At 41.7% G+C, this 19924-nt stretch overlaps 1 protein-coding gene across 25 annotated transcripts in view; it reads left to right on the top strand.

Annotated features, from left to right (window-relative positions):
- Positions 1 to 19924, top strand: part of RBFOX1 (RNA binding fox-1 homolog 1) — a 520491-nt gene that overhangs the window by 497510 nt on the left and 3057 nt on the right. For all 25 annotated transcript variants that reach the window (XM_033914629.1, XM_033914618.1, XM_033914609.1 and 22 more), the window contains one exon: positions 7923 to 7998. In XM_033914629.1, coding sequence (XP_033770520.1) covers positions 7923 to 7998 — 76 coding nt within the window. The remainder of the gene's footprint in view (positions 1 to 7922; positions 7999 to 19924) is intronic.

The following is a 19924-nucleotide window of genomic DNA, read 5'->3' as shown; positions in this document are numbered from 1 at the left end:
TTGTTGTTCCTGTTACACAACAAATAGGATGCCAGGGTAGGGGCTACAGTTAGATGGGATGATGAAATTGTTGCCTAGGGTGGTGAGCAGAGGGCAGAGGGTTATGAGTTCAACAAGGTGGGTTTTCAGTGTAGATTACAAAAAAAAAAAAATTGAATAAGGTGTGCTAACTATTACGAGTAATGCACAATTTAGTGTGGTGTAATAGCTATGCTAAGCACAAGTTAACCTGTTTTCTGAAAAACATTTTGATTAGTATGCACTAACCTCCCCACCTCCCTTTTTACTAAATCACGATAGCGGTTATTAGCGCAGGGAGCCGCGCTGAATGATCCGCACTGCTCCTGACGTTCATAGAGTTCATATGAGTGTTGGGAGCAGCACGGAGCATTCAGTACGGCTCCCTGCGCTAATAACTGCTATCGCGGTTTAGTAAAAGGGGAGGTAAGTTACATGTTAATAGATTTTTGGGGTTAGGAGGCATTATTGGACAGAGAATGGGCAAGGAGTATCATTTTCTATAGCTCTACTAGACGTACACGGTGCTGTACACATTATCACCTGAATTCTATATGTGGCACTCAAACTTTCATGTGCAAATTTAGGCATGAACCCAATTTGCACATGCAGTTTAATTGGCAAGTCAATTAGTGCTGATAATTGGGCAGTAATAATCAGTTATCAGTGATAATTGGCATTAAAATGCCCGCACATTTTTAGGCACTGTGTCTGCACATAAATTTTACATGTCATCTGAAATGGGGGCATAGTCATGGGAGGGATTTGGGTGGGTCAAGGCGTTCCTGGAATTTGCACATACTAACCTAATCTAAAACTTAGGGCCCTTTTTACAAAGCCGTGCTAAGGCCTTAACGCGCGGCATAGCGCGTGCTAAATTGCCACGCGCTAGCTGCTACCGCTTCCTTTTGAGCAGGCGGTAGATTTTCGGCTAGTGTACACTATAGCATGCGCTAATCTGGCATGTGCGTTAAAAACGCTAGTGCACCTTTGTAAAAGGAGCCCTTAGACTTGTATACCAGATCTTCACCTAAAAGGAGTTTGACTTGGTTAACAATAAGATAATATAATAAGATAAATTAGAAAAGAGAGAGTGAAGAGAGAATACAAATATTATTGTGCTATTCAAGATCGAGAATCTAAATATCATTGAAATAATAGTATTTCTGTAGATTTACGAAAAACTTGGAAAGAGGTAATCATTCTAACAAAAGCTGGACGACCATTCCAGATTTCGTTTAATCTAAACGAGAAGGATTGGCACAGCTTTCCAACAGATTTTATACCTTTCATTGACAGAAAAGAAAGTTTGAATTTATGCTGATCTCTTGAATCAGACAACCGCATAGAACATAAGAACATAAGCAGTGCCTCCGCCGGGTCAGACCATAGGTCCATCCTGCCCAGCAGTCCGCTCCCGCGGCGGCCCAAACAGGTCACGACCTGTCTGAATCACCAGAAGGGGCTCCCTTGCCACCTTGGTTTCTCATTGAAGTCCTATCTTCCCATCGAAGTCCTAACCCTCCGGTCTTGCACATGCACGACCTGATTGGGTTTCTATACTTATTACCTGGTTAGCTTTCTATACTTGTGTTACATCCCAGCACCTCTCTCAGTATCCCACGATCCCTTTATCCCTCAGAAATCCGTCCAATCCCTGTTTGAATCCCTGTACCGTACTCTGCCTGATCACTTCCTCCGGTAGCGCATTCCAAGTGTCCACGACCCTTTGGGTGAAAAAAAACTTCCTTGCATTTGTTTTGAACCTATCTCCCTTCAGTTTCTCCGAATGCCCCCTCGTACCTGTTGTCCCCTTCAGCCTGAAGAATCTGTCCCTATCCACCCTCTCTATGCCCCTCATGATCTTGAAGGTCTCTATCATATCTCCCCTTTATAGCATTTATAGACAATGAAACAAAAGATAGAAAGGTGGCATATAAAAGTTTAAAGTAACGTTAAACATGTACATTTAAATTGTTACAGAATTTGTGGGATCCGTGTCTAATTTGGGCGTGAGAATTTATACCAGCTTTCAGGTGGTGTAAAATCTTGTGCCCAAAACTGGATGCACATCCTGGCACCACATGTTATTCTAAAAATGACGTTCAACTTATCGAATACCACTTAGTGGTAATTTTTATTAACACCCAAATTTGGGTGCTATTTACAGAATTGAATTTTATATGCAAGTGCTTTCTCTGTCCCTAGTGAGCTCACAATCTAAGTCATTTATTTTTGTAACTGGAACAATGTAGAGTTAAATTAGAGAATGACATGATAACCTGCCGAAACAGGGAGGGCAAAAAAATGGTCACCACAGGTATGGGGATAAGGCCATTCACCACCCTGTGGAGTAGTGAATGGTCTTGTCTTCACAGTTAAGTGAGGGAATGCATACAAAATCACCCCTTGCAATCACACGGTCCAGCATCCCCCCTCCCTCCTACCCCCTGATCGCCACAGTCCAGGCATCTCCTTCCCTTCCCCTCACCTTCGCTTGTGATTTTCATTTTCTCCAAGCGGCACGAGCCTTTAAGCAAGTTGTGCATGGCTACCTGAAACAGGAAGTTGCTTCAGAGGAGAAGTTTCGGGCAGCCACACGCAACTTGAGAAACAGGCTCAGGCCACTTGAAGACAAAGAAAATTTCCAGTGAAGTTGAGGGGAAGGGAGGGAGGGAGATGCCCTGACCACAACGATCGGGAGGGAAGGGACTGCTACACCACGTGAAGGGCGTTAAAGGGAAATGGAGAGAGAGGGAGAGGAACAGATGCTGAAAAGAAATGGGGAGGAGAGAGGTGAGAGATGAGAGAGTTGGGATAAGACACTGAAGGGAAATGGGGAGGAGAGAGAGGTGAGAAGACCCTGAAGGAAAGTGGGGAGGGGAGAGAGTGTAACAGACACTGGAGGGAAATGGGGAAGAGAGAGAGGGGGAGCACATACTGGATGGAAGGAGGGGGATAAAGGAAAAAGAGCACATGCTGGATTGGGGAGACAGATATCAGATCTGAGGGGAGGAAAGGAAGTGAGAGATGCTAAAACCACCTGGGGGAGGGAAGGAAAGATGGAAGGGAAGAAGACAGAGGTGCAAGACTATTGGGGGGGGCGGAGGGAAGAAGTTGGATGGAGAGAGATGGAAGGGAGAGGCACAGTAACAGGGCAGATGCCCTATGGAAGAGGCAGAGAAAAGACAGACAGTGGATGGAAGGAATAGAATGGCGAGAAGATGAGGAAAGCAGAAACCAGACAACAAAGGTAGAAAAAAAATTATGTTTCTTTTCTTTTCTTTTTTTATTTTTTTTTGCTTTAGGATAAAATAGAATATTAGATGTGTTGATGAACATTTATAAACAAAGCCCTGCTAGCTGAAGATCTCTTTCTCTAGTTCAGCAGTCAGAACTTTGATCTATAAAATGACAATTGTACAAAATATTGTTTATTTTTATACTTTAATAAAATAAGTTCAGTATAAAACTATTTGAGGCTTGTGCAGATGGGATCAGATGGGTTAAAAGAGCTCTATAGGTTATAAGTCATTGTGGTCTTAAGAGGAATGTGCACTTTTTTGTTTTTACATTTCATTTCTTTTAGAGAGTTTTAAAAAATTTTCAATTTTAGTGAATGTGATTTGTAAAATAGTGCACACTTAAAATGGGAGCAAAAACAATAAAGAGATATCCCACCATATTTGTTTCAAACTCTGGTTGTCATGGTCAAATTTCCCAGCTCCAATATATGATTATTCCCAGCTGAGCCGGCAGTTACCCAGAGACTGGTGATTTAAAGTGCTGTAATCTGAATAAGCAACTAGATAACTTAGACCTGCTTTTTTGCTATCCTAAGTTATCTGGATTATGGTGCTGAATATAATCTGTCTTTGGATAGCCCCATGATCACTTAGCTGCTCTCCAGATAGCATGAGTGTGGTTGTAGAGATTTTCAGTGGCATTATTCAAACAATGCTGCTGAAAATCTAGGTATGGCCCCAGTCAGTGTTGCTTAGCTGGATAAGTGGGTTTAAATACTGGGCCAACACAATTTAGCTGGATCAGAATTATTGAACCCATCAGGCTAATAAAGGCCTGGATATTCAGTTGTCATTGACTCATTTCAAAAACAAATCACCAAATAATATTACAAACTTGGCAATTTCAGAATTCAAATAGGTGAATAGACTTGATTAAAGGTGAGTTGGTTGATGTGGAGGGACATTTTCAATAGGATGTCTAAATCTGACTTTGGACATTTTTGAAAAAATATCCAAAAATCAGGTAGAGAAAATGTCCATTTTCAAACCTGTAAGATGTCTATCTTTTTTTTTTTCAAAAAATGACCCAGTTAGATGTTTTGTCCTGCTAGGCATCTAGGAATTTTTTTGCCATTATAACAACAACAACAAAAAAGTCCAAATTAAAAACACCCAAAACAAACTATTTACATGTAGGAAAGGCCAGCATTTTTAATGGACTAACCACATAGATATGCCAGCAGAGCAGTGGGGCACCCTTGTGGACACTGCTGTGAACTGGGGATGACAGGTACACATCTCACCATAACCCCTGTACATTATATGGTGAGCCCTCCAAAGCTCCCCCAAACCTACTGTACCCTTCTGTCTACAACTCCGAATAGCCCTTACGCCTGCGGGTGTCACCTATTTGGCAGCAGAGTGGGATTTTGGTGGGCTTACATTTTCCACCACAAGTGTACTACTTAGGGTAGCATATGGGCCTCGGTCCTCTTCTCTGCAGTCCACTGCACTGCCCACCAGGCTACTCCAGAGACTAGCTTGCAGCTCTACTAAGATTGGCCATAGTATTTTCAGCTGTCATAAAGACAAATATTCAGATATTTTGGGGGGTGGGAGGAGATCAGTGACCACTGGGGGAGTGTATGTGGGAGATCAAGCAATCATCATCTCTCCAGTGGTCAGTTTGGGCACCTTTTGGCCATTATTCGCTTTAAAAACAGGTCTAACCCAAAACGTCCAAATTGTGTTTTGGACTTTTTGCAGTGTTTATCACTGCAAAATGCCTAAGTGTTAAGACCATTCTAATCCCACCCAAAACATACCTCTAACATGCCCCCTTAATATTTAGATGCATTGGAGGCAAAACTACCAGAAAGATATCTAAAAGTTCAGTTTTGAAAATGCCCATTTGGATGCTTTGACTAGTAAGATGTCCAAGTACCAGTTTATGCAGTCTTTTGGATGTCTATGTTTTTTGAAAATGAGCCACATAGTGTGTCTGGATTTTCGGAAAGCATTTGAAAAAGTACCTTTTGAATGACTCATGAGGAAATTTGAAAAAGTCATGGGATATGACGTAGTGTCCTACTGTGGATTAAGAATTGGGCCTCCTTTTACAAAACTCCAACAGCAGGTTCTAGCGCGGGGAGCTGCGCTGAATGGCCCACGCTGCTCCCGATGCTCATTGAGTTCCTATGAGCATCAGGAGTAGTGTGGGCATTCAGTGTGGCTCTTTGAGCTAGAAACTGCTATCACAGTTTTGTAAAAGAGGGGTTTTAGTTAAAAGATAGAAAACAGAAAGCAGGGTCAAATGGTCAAGATTCTAAATGGAAAAGGATAAACAGTGGGGTTCCCAAAGATCTGTGATGGGATCACTGCTTTTTACCATATTTATAAATGATTTGGGAACAGGAGTAATGAGTAAGTTGATCAAATTATCTGATGACACAAAGGGGTCCTTTAACTAAATTGTGGTAAGTGTTAGCTTAGAGAATGACATGGTGATAAAATTTGTTACCGTTCCCATCCCTGCAGATAATCATGGGAAAACATCTCCATGTCATTCTTTAAGGAGAGAGGGAAGAATCAGAGTATGAATGGGCAGAACCTTCAAGCCTTGTATTGAAGAAGGCTGGTGTAGAAAGACTCAGGTTGAGATAGACACTAGAAAATGACAGTCTGGTATCCTGAGCAGATATTGTGATGTCATAATGCCTCATTCCACCAATGCCTAAGAGCCAATCACATCAGTGATATCACAATGGCTTCATTATCCTAAGAATCAGAGTATGAATGGGCAGAACCATTGACCCTCAAGCCTTATATTGAAGAAGGCTGGTGTAGAATGACTCAGGTTGAGATAGACAGTAGATAATGACAGTTTCTGGTATCCTGAGCAGATATTGTGATGTCATAATGCCTCATTCCACCAATGCCTAAGAGCCAATCACATCAGTAATATCACAATGGCTTCATTATCCTAAATATCAGAGTATGAAAGGCAGAACCACTGACCCTCAAGCCTTGTATTGAAGAAGGCTGGTGTAGAAAAACTCAGGTTGAGATAGACACTAAAGAACGACACGGAATTGTTTCCCACGGTTATCTGCAGGTGCAGGAACAGTGATGAATTTTGTCACCATATCATTCAATAGCACTAGTACATGCTTACTGCATTAAAAAGGCTTACCACAGGATCTCTGTGTGCATAAACCACATTTAGCAAAAATATTTTTTATTTTCTTCTAAGGGGGCGTATTAGGGGGTTGAGAGTGGGCATGACGTTGCTAATCAGTTAGCACATGAGGCATTGCCGCAGGGTTATCTTGTGGGTCCTTACCGCCTACAAAATAGGGGCTCACATGGTAAAGTTTTTTAATGGCTGCCCATTAACGGCAGAATTAGCATGTGGATATTAATTCAGAAAATGGGAACATGTGCCATTTTCCAGCCGAGGCACAAGTGTCCTTATTGTACTGGAAAGACCCATGTAAGGGCTGCGTTAAGATCACTTTTGCCGCGGCTTTAGTAAAAGGACCCCAAACTTATAGTTGCTAAAATGCAAGATGATTGTGAGAAATTGCAAGAAGGCCTTATGAGACTGGGCATCCAAATGGCAAATGAAATTGAATTTGAGTAAATGCAAAGTAATGCATTTAAGGAAGAGAAACCCAAACTATATGCATGATTCCAGGCTCTGCTTGAGCAGTCACTACCAAGGTAAAGGTTCTATGTGGGGGTCAAGGAAAAGGATCTATGAAGGTGTCAAGAAAGATAGAGCAGCACTAGAAAAGGTTCAAAGAAGAGCACCCAAGATGATAAAGGGGATGGAACTCTTCTTGTATGAGGAAAGACTAAAAAGGTTAGGGCTCTTCAGCTTGGAAAACAGAGAGCTGAGGGGAGATGTGATTGAAGACTACAAAATCTTGAGTGGAGTAGAACAGGTACAAGTGGATCGATTTTTCACTCCATCAAAAATTACAAAGGCTAGGGGACACTCGATAAAGTTACAGGGAAATACTTTTTTTCACTCAAAGAATAGTTAAGCTCTGGAACACATTGCCAGAAGTTTTAGGAAAGGTTTAGACAAATTTCTGGAGGAAAAATCCATAGTCTATTATTAAGACATGGGGGAAGCCTCTGCTTGCCCTGGATCAGTAGCATGGAATGTTGCTACTCTTTGGGATTTGGCCAGGTACCAGTGACCTGGATTGGCCACCATGAGAACGGGCTACTGGGCTTGATGGACGGCTATTCTTATGTTCTTATGTCATCATTCATGATGTGTTGAAATGCTTTGCTCAGTAGGTATATTATAAGTATGCTATCCACTAGTAGGATATTGTCTGCCTTGCTGAGCCACTTGTACACACACAAAAAATGTGGCAATAATTTTCCACGATAATTATTCTTCACCCTTTTTACCACTTGCATATATAATTTTATTAAAGGGCATTAATCTCTAAATTATAAATTCAGGATTTTTGTGTATGCTGTGACCAGCTGGAATCTAATATTGGAAGAAATTAATTTGCTCTCCTGCTGCTGTTAATTGTAGCTCTGTGCTATGCTTTAATTGACATATGCTTTTGTATTTTGTCTGTTTGTTTTATTGTTTGTATGTTAATTAACTCTTAAGTGTTATTTTGTTTGCAGTTACGGACGAGTTTATGCTGCAGACCCCTACCACCACACACTTGCTCCAGCAGCCACCTACGGCGTTGGTGCCATGGTAAGTGATCATGTTTCTTCTGGGGTATTGCTTGGTCTCCCCTCCCCCCACTTTGCTTTTTCTCCCCCACTCTATAACCTAGCTGATATTCTTTCAATTTTACTTAATTGAATTTGTGTCTTCTGCTAACAGCAGCTAAAATGCCACATTAATCCTCTCGGTAAACTTGATAAATGTCTTAATATCTTTGCAGCATTGTACATGTAAGTTATTATATTTCTAATTTTGCCTGTATCACCTAGCTGAGCACTTACCTTAATGGAATAATTAGTCATCTTGATAATTAAATCCATCACTAACAAAACACAATGTCTGTACAAAACCTTTAATGTCTTTGTTTTCCATTTACAAAGTCTAGAGTGCAGGTAACACTTAAGAATGATATGAGTTGTGACAAATTCTTCTGAGCCTTGACTGTCAGTTGGTTGAAAACTTAACTCTACCATCTTCTATTTAACACTTAACATACTGCATTACCCTTCAGATCTATACGGTTTAACAAAAGTAAAATGCTGCTACAACACAGAATGAAATACATATCAATCTTTCAAAAATGTTCTGAATAAATGTCTTTAATAGTTTCCTAAAATTTAGATATGATGTAGATGTAAAGAATAATTGACGGAAATCAGTATCCCAAGTAGCTGCTTGAAATGGCAGTAGTCAATTATGAAATATTTTATAGCGGAAACCTTTGAGCAATGGAAAATCATAAAGGAAAGTTACCCAAGTAGAATACAGTGGTGCCTCACACAACGAACTTAATCCGTTCCAGGAGCAAGTTTGTTATGTGAAACGTTCGTTGTGTGAAACGCGTTTTCCCATAAGAATACATGTAAAACAAAATAATTCGTTCTGCAGCATAAAATATGCTAAGATGACATAAAAAAAGATAAATTTTTGGTTATTATTTTTATTTAGATACATCTAAAAACATAATTGTTTTTTAAAACAACACACATTTTTTAAATTTAAAGACAGACTAAGTAGAGTCTAATTTTACAGTGAGAGGGCAGAGTCTCAGCGGCAAAAACTGGGACTTAACTGTTCATTTTTTTTTTTTTTTTCTACCGTGTTTCCCCGATGATAAGGCAGGGCCATCAAATAAGACAGCCCCCCCTTTTTAGAAAAAAATGTAAAATAAGGCACCCCCCCGCAAATAAGCCACCCACCGATACCTGCGCTTACCCGAATCGGGTGGTACGGTGGGTGACTCCGTGTGGTCCCTGGCACCCCCGACACGATCGGGGCAAGAGGGAGCTCAAGCCCTCTGGCCCCACCGACTCCCCGACACGATCGGGGCAAGAGGGAGCTCAAGCCCTCTTGCCCCCCCCGACTCCCCGACACGATCGGGGCAAGAGGGAGCTCAAGCCCTCTTGCCCCCCCCCGACTCCCCGACACGATCGGGGCAAGAGGGAGCTCAAGCCCTCTTGCCCCCCCGACTCCCCGACACGATCGGGGCAAGAGGGAGCTCAAGCCCTCTTGCCCCCCCGACTCCCCGACACGATCGGGGCAAAAGGGAGCTCAAGCCCTCTTGCCCCCCCCGACTCCCCGACACGATCGGGGCAAAAGGGAGCCCAAGCCCTCTTGCCCCGCCGATTCCCCAACTCCCCGACAATATCGGGCCAGGAGGGAGCCCAAGTCCTCCTGGCCACGGCGACCCCCTAACCCCACCCTGCACTACATTACGGGCAGGAGGGATCCCAGGCCCTCCTGCCCTCGACGCAAACCCCCCCTCCCCCCAACGACCGCCCCCCCCAAGAACCTCCGACCGCCCCCCCAGCCGACCCGCGACCCCCCTGGCCGACCCCCACGACACCCCCAACCCCCTTCCCCGTACCTTTCTGTAGTTGGCCGGACAGACGGGAGCCAAACCCGCCTGTCCGGCAGGCAGCCATCGACGGAATGAGGCCGGATTGGCCCATCCGTCCCAAAGCTCCGCCTACTGGTGGGGCCTAAGGCGCCTGGGCCAATCAGAATAGGCCCGGGAGCCTTAGGTCCCTCCTGGGGGCAGGGCCTGAGGCACATGGTCGGGTTGGGCCCATGTGCCTCAGGCCCCGCCCCCAGGAGGGACCTAAGGCTCCCGGGCCTATTCTGATTGGCCCAGGCGCCTTAGGCCCCACCAGTAGGCGGAGCTATGGGACGGATGGGCCAATCCGGCCTCATTCCGTCGATGGCTGCCTGCCGGACAGGCGGGTTTGGCTCCCGTCTGTCCGGCCAACTACAGAAAGGTACGGGGAAGGGGGTTGGGGGTGTCGTGGGGGTCGGCCAGGGGGGTCGCGGGTCAGCTGGGGGGGCGGTCGGAGGTTCTTGGGGTGGGGCGGTCGTTGGGGGGAGGGGGGGTTTGCGTCGAGGGCAGGAGGGCCTGGGATCCCTCCTGCCCGTAATGTAGTGCAGGGTGGGGTTAGGGGGTCGCCATGGCCAGGAGGACTTGGGCTCCCTCCTGGCCCGATATTGTCGGGGAGTTGGGGAATCGGCGGGGCAAGAGGGCTTGGGCTCCCTTTTGCCCCGATCGTGTCGGGGAGTCGGGGGGCAAGAGGGCTTGAGCTCCCTTTTGCCCCGATCGTGTCGGGGAGTCGGGGGGGCAAGAGGGCTTGAGCTCCCTCTTGCCCCGATCGTGTCGGGGAGTCGGGGGGGGCAAGAGGGCTTGAGCTCCCTCTTGCCCCGATCGTGTCGGGGAGTCGGGGGGGGCAAGAGGGCTTGAGCTCCCTCTTGCCCCGATCGTGTCGGGGAGTCGGGGGGGCAAGAGGGAACCAGGCGGAGAGAGGGCAGTTAAGCGCAGTGCCTGCGCGGAAGGATGCAGCTCGGGCGACTTCGTTGTGTGAAACGAAGTTCATTGTACGGATCAAGACATAAAGTTCGTTGTGCGCAGCGTTCGCTGTGCGAGGCGTCCGTTATGCGAGGCACCACTGTATCTATGATGGGAAAAAAATAGATTGATCAACTAAATAGGCTGGAGCCATACCAGATATTACTTTGTAACAAAGGCAGCCAAACTTGAACTGCACTCTAGCTTCCATGGGGAACCAATACAGCTCCCTATAATAAGAGGTTATGTGGTTCAATTTTTTTTTAATTTAAAAATCAGATGAATTGCTGTATTTTTGTATTAATTGAAGTCTAGCCAGGTTTTTTTTGATTGACTGCCAGATGCACAATATTGCAATAGTCTAGAGTACTCAGGATAAAAGACTGAACCAATAGTATAAACAATTTGTCATCAAAATATGAGCTAATCAGTCTACGTTTCCAAGGCATAAAGAAGCTATTATTATTATTATTTATTTTACCAATGAATCAACTTGAGTAATCATAGATAAATTCCTGTCCAAATAGACACCTAATATTTTGATGATGGATAGAATGGGATAAGTGTTCCTATTTAAGATCACACTATTTTCTTCACAATTATGTGAAGAGGCCAGGAAAAGTTTAGTCTTATCTGGATTTAAGTTCAATTTAAAATCACTCATCACTCATCACTAATAGTTATAAACTATTAGAATCACTGAAGATATGAACTGAGTGACTGTAGATAATTGAGAGGTTAAAGGAATTATGATGGTTATATCATCAGCATGACCATAAAGTTGAATTCTTAGATTTGCAAATCTTGTCCCCAAAGATGCTAGATATATATTGAACAACAATGGCGAAAGAGGGGATCCCTATAGAAAACCACAGGAGTTGTCCCATGTAATAATAATAATAATAATAACTTTTTATTTTTATACCGCAGTACCTCACAGTTCAATGTGGTTTACAATAAGAAAAAACTGTGAAATACACAGCAATATTACATGAGTATCATACATTAAAAAGCATAAAAGTAGAGTTATTGAAAACGTATCTTTTTGATAAATATGTATAATTTTCTAAAAGTCTGATAATATGAAGAAATCATTAACAGTTCACCAAAACAAACCATTTCTCTGCCTGAAATGAAAGTGTTTTTTTCTAAAAATCTTTTTTCATAGGCAACCCTTTATCGAAGGGAAAGAGAACAAGGAATGTTTGTGTGTCGAGTATCTAGTTTCCGAAAATTCAAAATGATCAATAAAATAATCTGGAACAAGGCCAAATAATGTTTTATAACACAAACAAGCAAATTTAAAAATTATTCTTGCCTCTATCGAAAGCCAATGTAACTTCTGATAAGAAGATGTTCTGACCTTTTTCAAGTTGAAAATCAGGTGTACCACCGTATTCTGAACAATTTACATTTTCTTAATTTTTTTTTTTAGGATTCTAAATAGATGATGTTACAATGCTTTAACATCATAAATTGCACTAAAATTTCAAAAAAAGATGCCCTTAGCACAAGTACAAGAAATCAGGAGCCAGGAATCGGCACTACATATATTTTTTAAATACCAAGGTCTTGATTCTATAAATGGCACCTTTTATTGTAGTGCATAGCACTTATTAGTCTTCAAGTTAGGCTCCATTTATACAATCGTACCTGGAAGCACCTAAATTGGACTTAAGAACTGGTAGGTGTCAAAATACTAGCCCAACCCCCACCCCCCTATTTATGACAGGGATTTCTTGGCCTATATACTGATGCCTAACTCCAATATAGGTGTCTTTATGCAAAACACACACAATAACCACCCACAATCCACTCCTAACCATGCCTACTTTCTGGTAGGCACCTACGTGAAAGTGGTAGGCACCTACTAAGTTAGGCATCTACCACCCAACTAATTTACATTTTTGAAACCATGAAATTTTGAAATCATGCTCATTAATAAAATCGATTAAGCTCATTAAAAATGTAACACTAGATTATATAAAGCTGTGGTAGATATTTCTACTGCAGGCCGGTGAGGTAAATGCGCTGATGCTCATAGAATTCCTATGAGTATCAGACCATTTACATTGCTGGCCTGCAGTAGAAACGAATACCTTCGTATCGTCCGCAAATTTAATCACCTCGCTCGTCGCTAAGCTTATATTCTCTTGATTCACAAGCAGTCATTTCTCTAGGATAAATATCAAACATCTTCCTTCAACACTTGTCCAGTTCTTCTGCTGTTTTCCCAAAAAACTCTTTTGGCCTCTGTGTTCCTCAATCAAAGCACATGAAAATGTACTATATATACTAAACCTTTTGTTTTTTGGTGTAAAGTGGACTCCTCTTTGATAATAATGGAAAAATGATGTTTAATAATGCATTACTCAAGCAAAGCACATGATAAAATGTATTGCATACTAAACCTCATTCCCAAAGTTTAAGAAAATAAGAAGAGAAGCCCTACTCACAATGGATGTGATTTAGAGCAAGTGGACATGTTTGAAGCATCGTGACATCATCAATATGCACCTAGATGGCAGATTGTCACCAAAAAAATAGGAATATGTTCTGAGAAAGCTGACCATACTAGGGATTTGAATCCACCACCTTGAGAAGTTGGAATAAGTGCCTTTAACCACTGAGCCAAATGGGCTCAGTTGGTGAGTAATTTAAAGAATATTATAAATTGCACCCATCACTTGGCACACTTAGGCATACCATCTTATACCTTTCATTGACATGGTGTAAGAGGATACACCTAAATTTGCATGTGCTAATGCTGACATACGCTAATATTCTACAAGAGAATCTTTTTATTATTATTATTATTCCATTGTTTAGTCCATTCTCCTGATAACACTCAGAATGCGTCATAAATATACTTAATAAAGGTTGGGATTTATTAAACATCACTAGAGATTTTTAATACAGGCTGGTGAGGCAAATGCTCTGACGCTCATAGAAATTCAATGATTATCAGAGCATTTACCTCGCTGGCCGTGCTAAAAACCTCTAGTAAAAGGAGCCTAAAATAAACAAGTTATCTAATGTTACAACCAATCTCAAAGCAAATATACATAAAAACACATTTTACAATTCTTAAATATTAAGAATTAAATATTTAAGAAACAATTAAAACTAAAAAACAACCATAAACATAACAAATCTTAAAATTAATAAAACTAAATAGAACCACAAAGAACAGCAGTAATACATAAAGGTAACTCAGCTCCAAAGAGTGTTTAATTTTTAAACAGATAGGTATTAATAGCTCTACGGCATCTTAATAAATCATCAACTGATCTCACAGAGGGAGGGATATTATTCCATGGCCAGATTGTAGAAAAGGAATAAGCTTGAGAGCAAGCACACTCTAGATGGAAAAATCTTGCTGCCGGTAGCAAAAAACGCCTTTCCCCTTGAGATCTCAGGCTAGGCTTATAGATTGGTAATTTATCAGAGATGTATGTTAGGACCATCTCATAAAAAATCTTAAATGCTAAAAACAAAAGTTTGAACCTTCATCTCTTTTCAACCAGAAGCCAATGCAATAAAGACAAGGCAGTTGTAATATGTACATATGGCCATAGATTCAGCAAAAATCAAAGCACAGCATTTTGCACATGCTGAAATCTCTTCAAGCCAGGTTGCTGTTATAGAATTGACACGAACCCCCAAATTCTGTGTATGGTGCTTTAAGCTAAGCACCGTTCTATGCAGCACCAATTTTTTGGGTGCTATATGATCAGGTCCACATTCTCTAACCAGCGCCATTGTTGGCAGCCGCCCTAAAACTGGCCACTGAAGGCGTGTCAATCATTCGACAGTGATGGTTACAGAATTGTGCCTCTGGCAAAGGTAGGTGCTGGAAATTTAGGCCAGGGTTTTCCAGGTCTATATTTCCGGTGCCTAGTTTTGATGTGAATCATGCCTCCATAGCTGCTTTAGGCCGCCTAACGCCACTTTCGGCATTAGTCTTGCCCACAGTGGTGTTAGGCAGCCTAAAGTGATTCCAGCGCCAATTTCTTTGGCACCTGTAGGCACCCTGAAACCCAGTTAAAAATGGCTTTTAAAGGGCATTTTTTTACTTAGCTTGGGTGCCTGCCTGTGCCAGTTAGGGAATCTGGACCTTAGTGCACAGCAGTGAGGCACTGAAATTGGGGTGACAATTTATAGAATTGCCTCTAATGCTTGGGAATACCTACACAAGGCATATTTATTACATAACATCCTGCTGGCATACACAGTAATATTTATCTTTAATTAAATACTTTGTATACACCCCCAAAAAAGGAGTTTACAATAAGATATAAAACAAATATAAATCTGAAACAAATGATACAAAAATATGTAAAATTGGGAGAACATCAAAAGATCTAACATAACCCAAAATTCCATTCAGCATCAATTGACAGCAAAATAACTTAGATTACTAGTCCATATATGGATTTACTTGACCAATCAATTTTATAAGACCCTCTTATCACATGTAAACTTACTCTATATGTGGATAATTCTTTATAAAATTACCTCCAATATGTTTGAATTATTTCTCAAAATTTTTTTTTAATTACCGTACATACTCAAATATAAGTCAAGATCCCCTCTCCCTCCCCTCAAAAAAGGAGTAAAAATTGTTGACTCAAATATAGGTTGGTTGGCTTAATATTTAAGTGCCCTGCCATCAGGCTCTGCACCCAGCCCACTACCTGCCAAACTCTGCACCCAACCCCCTTCCCTCCCTCCCTTGTCAGGAACTTCACCCAGCTCCCTTCCTGCCAGGCACTGCATCCAGCCTCCTTCCCTCCCTCCCCTGTCAGGCACTACACCAATCCCCCTTCCTTCCGTCCCCTGTCAGGCTCTGCACCCAGCACCCTTCCTTCCCCTGTCAGGCTCTGCATCCAGCACCCTTCCTTCCCCTGTCAGGCTCTGCACCCAGCACCCTTCCTTCCTTTCCCCATCATACTTTGCACCCTCCCTCCCGAGCTCTGCACCCTGCCTCCCTCCCTGCCCTAGCCTCATATCTCATCTGCCGATCCCCGGTGGAGGTGCAGTGGGCAGGAGCGAACTGCCCCACTGCTAACCGGCTGCCGCAAGATTGTTTCTTTGGCCACTGAGCAGCACGAGCAGGAGCGCGATTTGGCCCTGCTGCTGGTTGCTGAGCGGGAGCCAGTAATGAAGCTGCTCAGCTATATGGTAAGCTAAGTTATTATACTAATTTATTGAATCAAAATATTTAAAGTTTTATGAATTAAGACTGAAAATCAAAATAAAATAAGAATTAATTTATTAATAGGATGGCGGTTGGGATATGACCAATGAGGAGGCTAGCTACGTTTGAATTCTGTACTATGACAGATCTGATTCTGTACAGATGTAGCCACTGAGGTCTATTCCTTTCTATCATTGAAAACTATGAATTGAGCATATAATAAGAATACAAATGAATTGCTATTCGCTAACTATAGAATACTGAAATTAATCAGATATATCAGAAAGAATTTTTGAAAATAAGCTTTTTGATTACCATTTGATATATAACTAAATGAGGACACTAACTTTTGATATTTTGGATAGTACCTCATAAAATACTGAAATCTAGAAAGAATAGCCGTTATTTCATATGTGATAGTCAAAACCTATTTACGCATATACAATCAAATAGCATATTTTTAAGAGTACCAACTTGTTCATTCACAAGACTAGCAATTTTTTGAGAAAGAAGGATTTATCTAATGAGATTTTAGTGGTGTCCACAAAGAACAATGCACAAAGAAAAACATAGATTGCACTACTGAAGAGGATTTGGTGGAGTGAACCTTTTGGAGTCAAAAACGATTCCATTCTGATTCAGTAAAAGTATGGCTCATATCCTCCTCCCAAACTCTCCGTAAACCTGAAAGATTAGATGGTAAGAATCTCTTTAGCAAGACATAAAAGCAAGAAGCTTCATGTCCTAATAGCTTGAACATGTTTAATTAAGTCTGGCTGTGATTTAAGATTTGTAGTGGATATACCACATTTGCGTATTGCTGATTTAAGCTGTAACCAGTGAAAAAGCTCAGAATCTGCCAGGTGATGAAAAGCTTGTATTTCAGCAAAGGTTTTCCACAAAGAAGAAAACTGATTGATCAATGCTTTAATATCTCATATGCCTTTGTTTTGCCAATTAAACCTGGAAATGGGCTTGTTATCAATAAGTAAATGGGAGTTATTCCACAGAGAATAAAATAAAGTATGAGATCATGGAATATCTAGATGGGAATTAAAACCAAGTAGATATTCTTAAAGATAGAGTTACTCAACTTAGTAGCATGTTTAAGGAATCCTAGCAACCTATGTAAAGGAGTATTTTATTTATTTATTTCTAAAATTTCTAGTCCGCCTATACCTAAGTGGTTAACAGTAAAACATTCACAATAGTTCAAGACAACATATATGAATAATGCTTTCAGTTACAGTACAATCACATACTACATACCCCCTTCAAGATAACCTCAAAAACTAAAGGAAATAAAAATCAATCTTCATTAAATTAAATCGCAGTGATCACAGTTCAAGATACAGTATCTTAACCAACTCTACTACAAGAATTCAGAAAAAGGCCTCAACATATAGTTCAGTCTTTTAACATTTTCCTGAACTTTAACCAGTCAGAACAGGTCCTCAGGATGCCAGGGAGGTAGTTCCACAATTTTACTCCTGCCATGGAAATCAACCTCGCTGCATCCTCAAATAATAACCAATTAGGTGATGATAAATCCATAGAAGAAAACCAATCCAAGCCCTGTCTGAGAATAAAAGCTTTATGATATAAAAGTAAATCAGAGAAGGCCACATACCCCTGACTTTTAGGAGCTATTAATTTAGCCAAGGCTATCCGGAGAGGCTTATTATCCCATAAGAAGGTAGTCAATATTCTTTCCACAGTCTTATAGAAGGAGAGGGGGAATAAAAGGGGAAACATACAAAAAATTTATATTATTTTAGGTATAATTACCATCTTCAGAGAATCCAGCCTGCCTCACCATAAAAGATGAAGTAGAGACCAATTTCTAAGAACATCTTTAACTTTATTAATGATTAATGTCATATTAAGCTTAGAGGAAGTCAACAAATCTCTTTCAAATAAAATGCCAAGATATTTAATGTGAGATGTAACCCATCACAACCAATAGTCTGACAAAAAAAGGGAACCTAAGCACTATTGGGAGGCATTAATTCTGATTTGTCCCAATTAATTTTATATCATGACAAGGTAGAACAATCCTTAATGACATCAATAAGCTCAGGTACGGAAATAGTAGGAGAAGAAAGTTATAGCAAAATATCATCAGCGTAAGCTGAGAGCTTAAATTCCAAATGATCTATCCGAACTCCTGAAATAAAAGGATTGCATCTAATTGGTGCGAGCAAATGGTTCTAAAGTGAGATTAAAAACAAGGGGTGAAATAGGACATGTATCTCTAAATCAGTGGTTCCCAACCCTATCCTGGAGGACCACCAGACCAGTCTGGTTTTTGGGATAGCCCTAATGAATATGCATGAGAGAGATTTGCATATAATGGAGGTGACAGGCATGCAAATCTGCTCCATGCATATTCATTAGGGCTATCCCAAAAACACGACTGGCCTGGTGGTCCTCCAGGACAGGGTTGGAAACCACTGCTCTAAATAATGGAAAAGGAGCCAAGATATTACCATTAGCTGCAATTCTAGCTATGGGATTGGTATAAAGCAGACACACCATAGGTATAGAGTCCAAATGGAATTGAAAACTTCAAGAATTTTAAAGAGTTAACCCCCATTCAACTCTATTGAAAGCTTTTTCAGCAACTAGAGCAGGGGTAGGCAATTCCGGTCCTAGAAAGCTGGAGCCAAGTCAAGTTTTCAGGATATCCACAATGAATTTGCATGCATTCAATTCCATCTCATGCATATTCATGGTGGAGATCCTGAAAGCCTAACCTGGTTCCGGCTCTCAAGGATTCTGCAATTGGGCATAGTGTAGAATATTACAAAATAATCTCGTATTGTCAGAGCCATATCTACGGCTCATGAAGCCAACTTGATCTTTGTGAATAAGAGAATGTAAACAAGTTTCTAACCGAGTACACAATATTTTGCATAGATCTTATAGTCAGCCACTCAGCAGTGTTACCAGCAAAAGTGAACTCCTGAGAAAGAAGCCTAAGACTCTGGTTGGCCAGGGACTCCCTAAAGCTGCAAATCTGTAACTGGCACCCAGAACTTGGGCACCAGTTACAGAATTGTGGCTTTGGGGAATCTCTGCAGCTCAGATGATGGGGGAGGGGGAATCCCCCTGCCGCGATCAGCTGCTGCGGTCTAGCGGCAAAGATAAGTGGCTGAAATATAGACGTGGCCTACATTTCAGCTGCCTATCTTGGAGAAATTCTGTGGTGGCCGCATTTAAGGCAGTTACCAACTTGGGCACCGGTTATAGAATCTGGGCCTAAATGTAATCATGCTCCCAGCAGTTCGGTAGCACAGCCAAGGTCCATGGTAAAATGTTTCTCAATCTCCTTCTGATCCCTCCATCCATTTTGCCATCCCAAAACACTCTCCTGCCTACCCAACTGCCAACCTCTTTGATTATCCCCCAAAATTATTCACCTCTAATCTCTCTAATTCCCTTCCCACCAAACATCACAGCTCATAAGGACCCTCCCCTGACACACAGCTCTGTCCAAATGTAGCATTATGACCCCATCACCCCTTGTCTTACCAAGAGGTGATGGTTGGTAGTCAGGGAAGCTAAGGAGACTGAACCACAGTACCACCAGTAATCAGCTCTTGGTAAGACCTGGGGGTGATGGGGTCTGGGGTCGATAGGGGATGGTTCAGAATGCTACTTTATGTACAGGACTTTGGGTCATGGAAGGGGCCTGTTGAGTTGTTAGGAGGATTGGATGGGTATGCATTGAGGGGTACAAAATATAATCATTGGGAGTTTAGGTGGTTTGTGGTCAGGCTGGACAAATTGATGCACTGGGATCAGAATGGGGAAAATTTGTGTAAGGAAGACCTGCTGCAACATTGGGCTATATTATTACCGTATTTAATTTGGGAGTGCACCACATTATCTGTAATTCCAGGTAGCACACGCTA

This window comes from Geotrypetes seraphini, chromosome 11 (genome assembly GCF_902459505.1).
Source record: "Geotrypetes seraphini chromosome 11, aGeoSer1.1, whole genome shotgun sequence".
NCBI lineage: Eukaryota > Metazoa > Chordata > Amphibia > Gymnophiona > Dermophiidae > Geotrypetes > Geotrypetes seraphini.
This window is presented reverse-complemented; position numbering and strand designations above follow the sequence as displayed.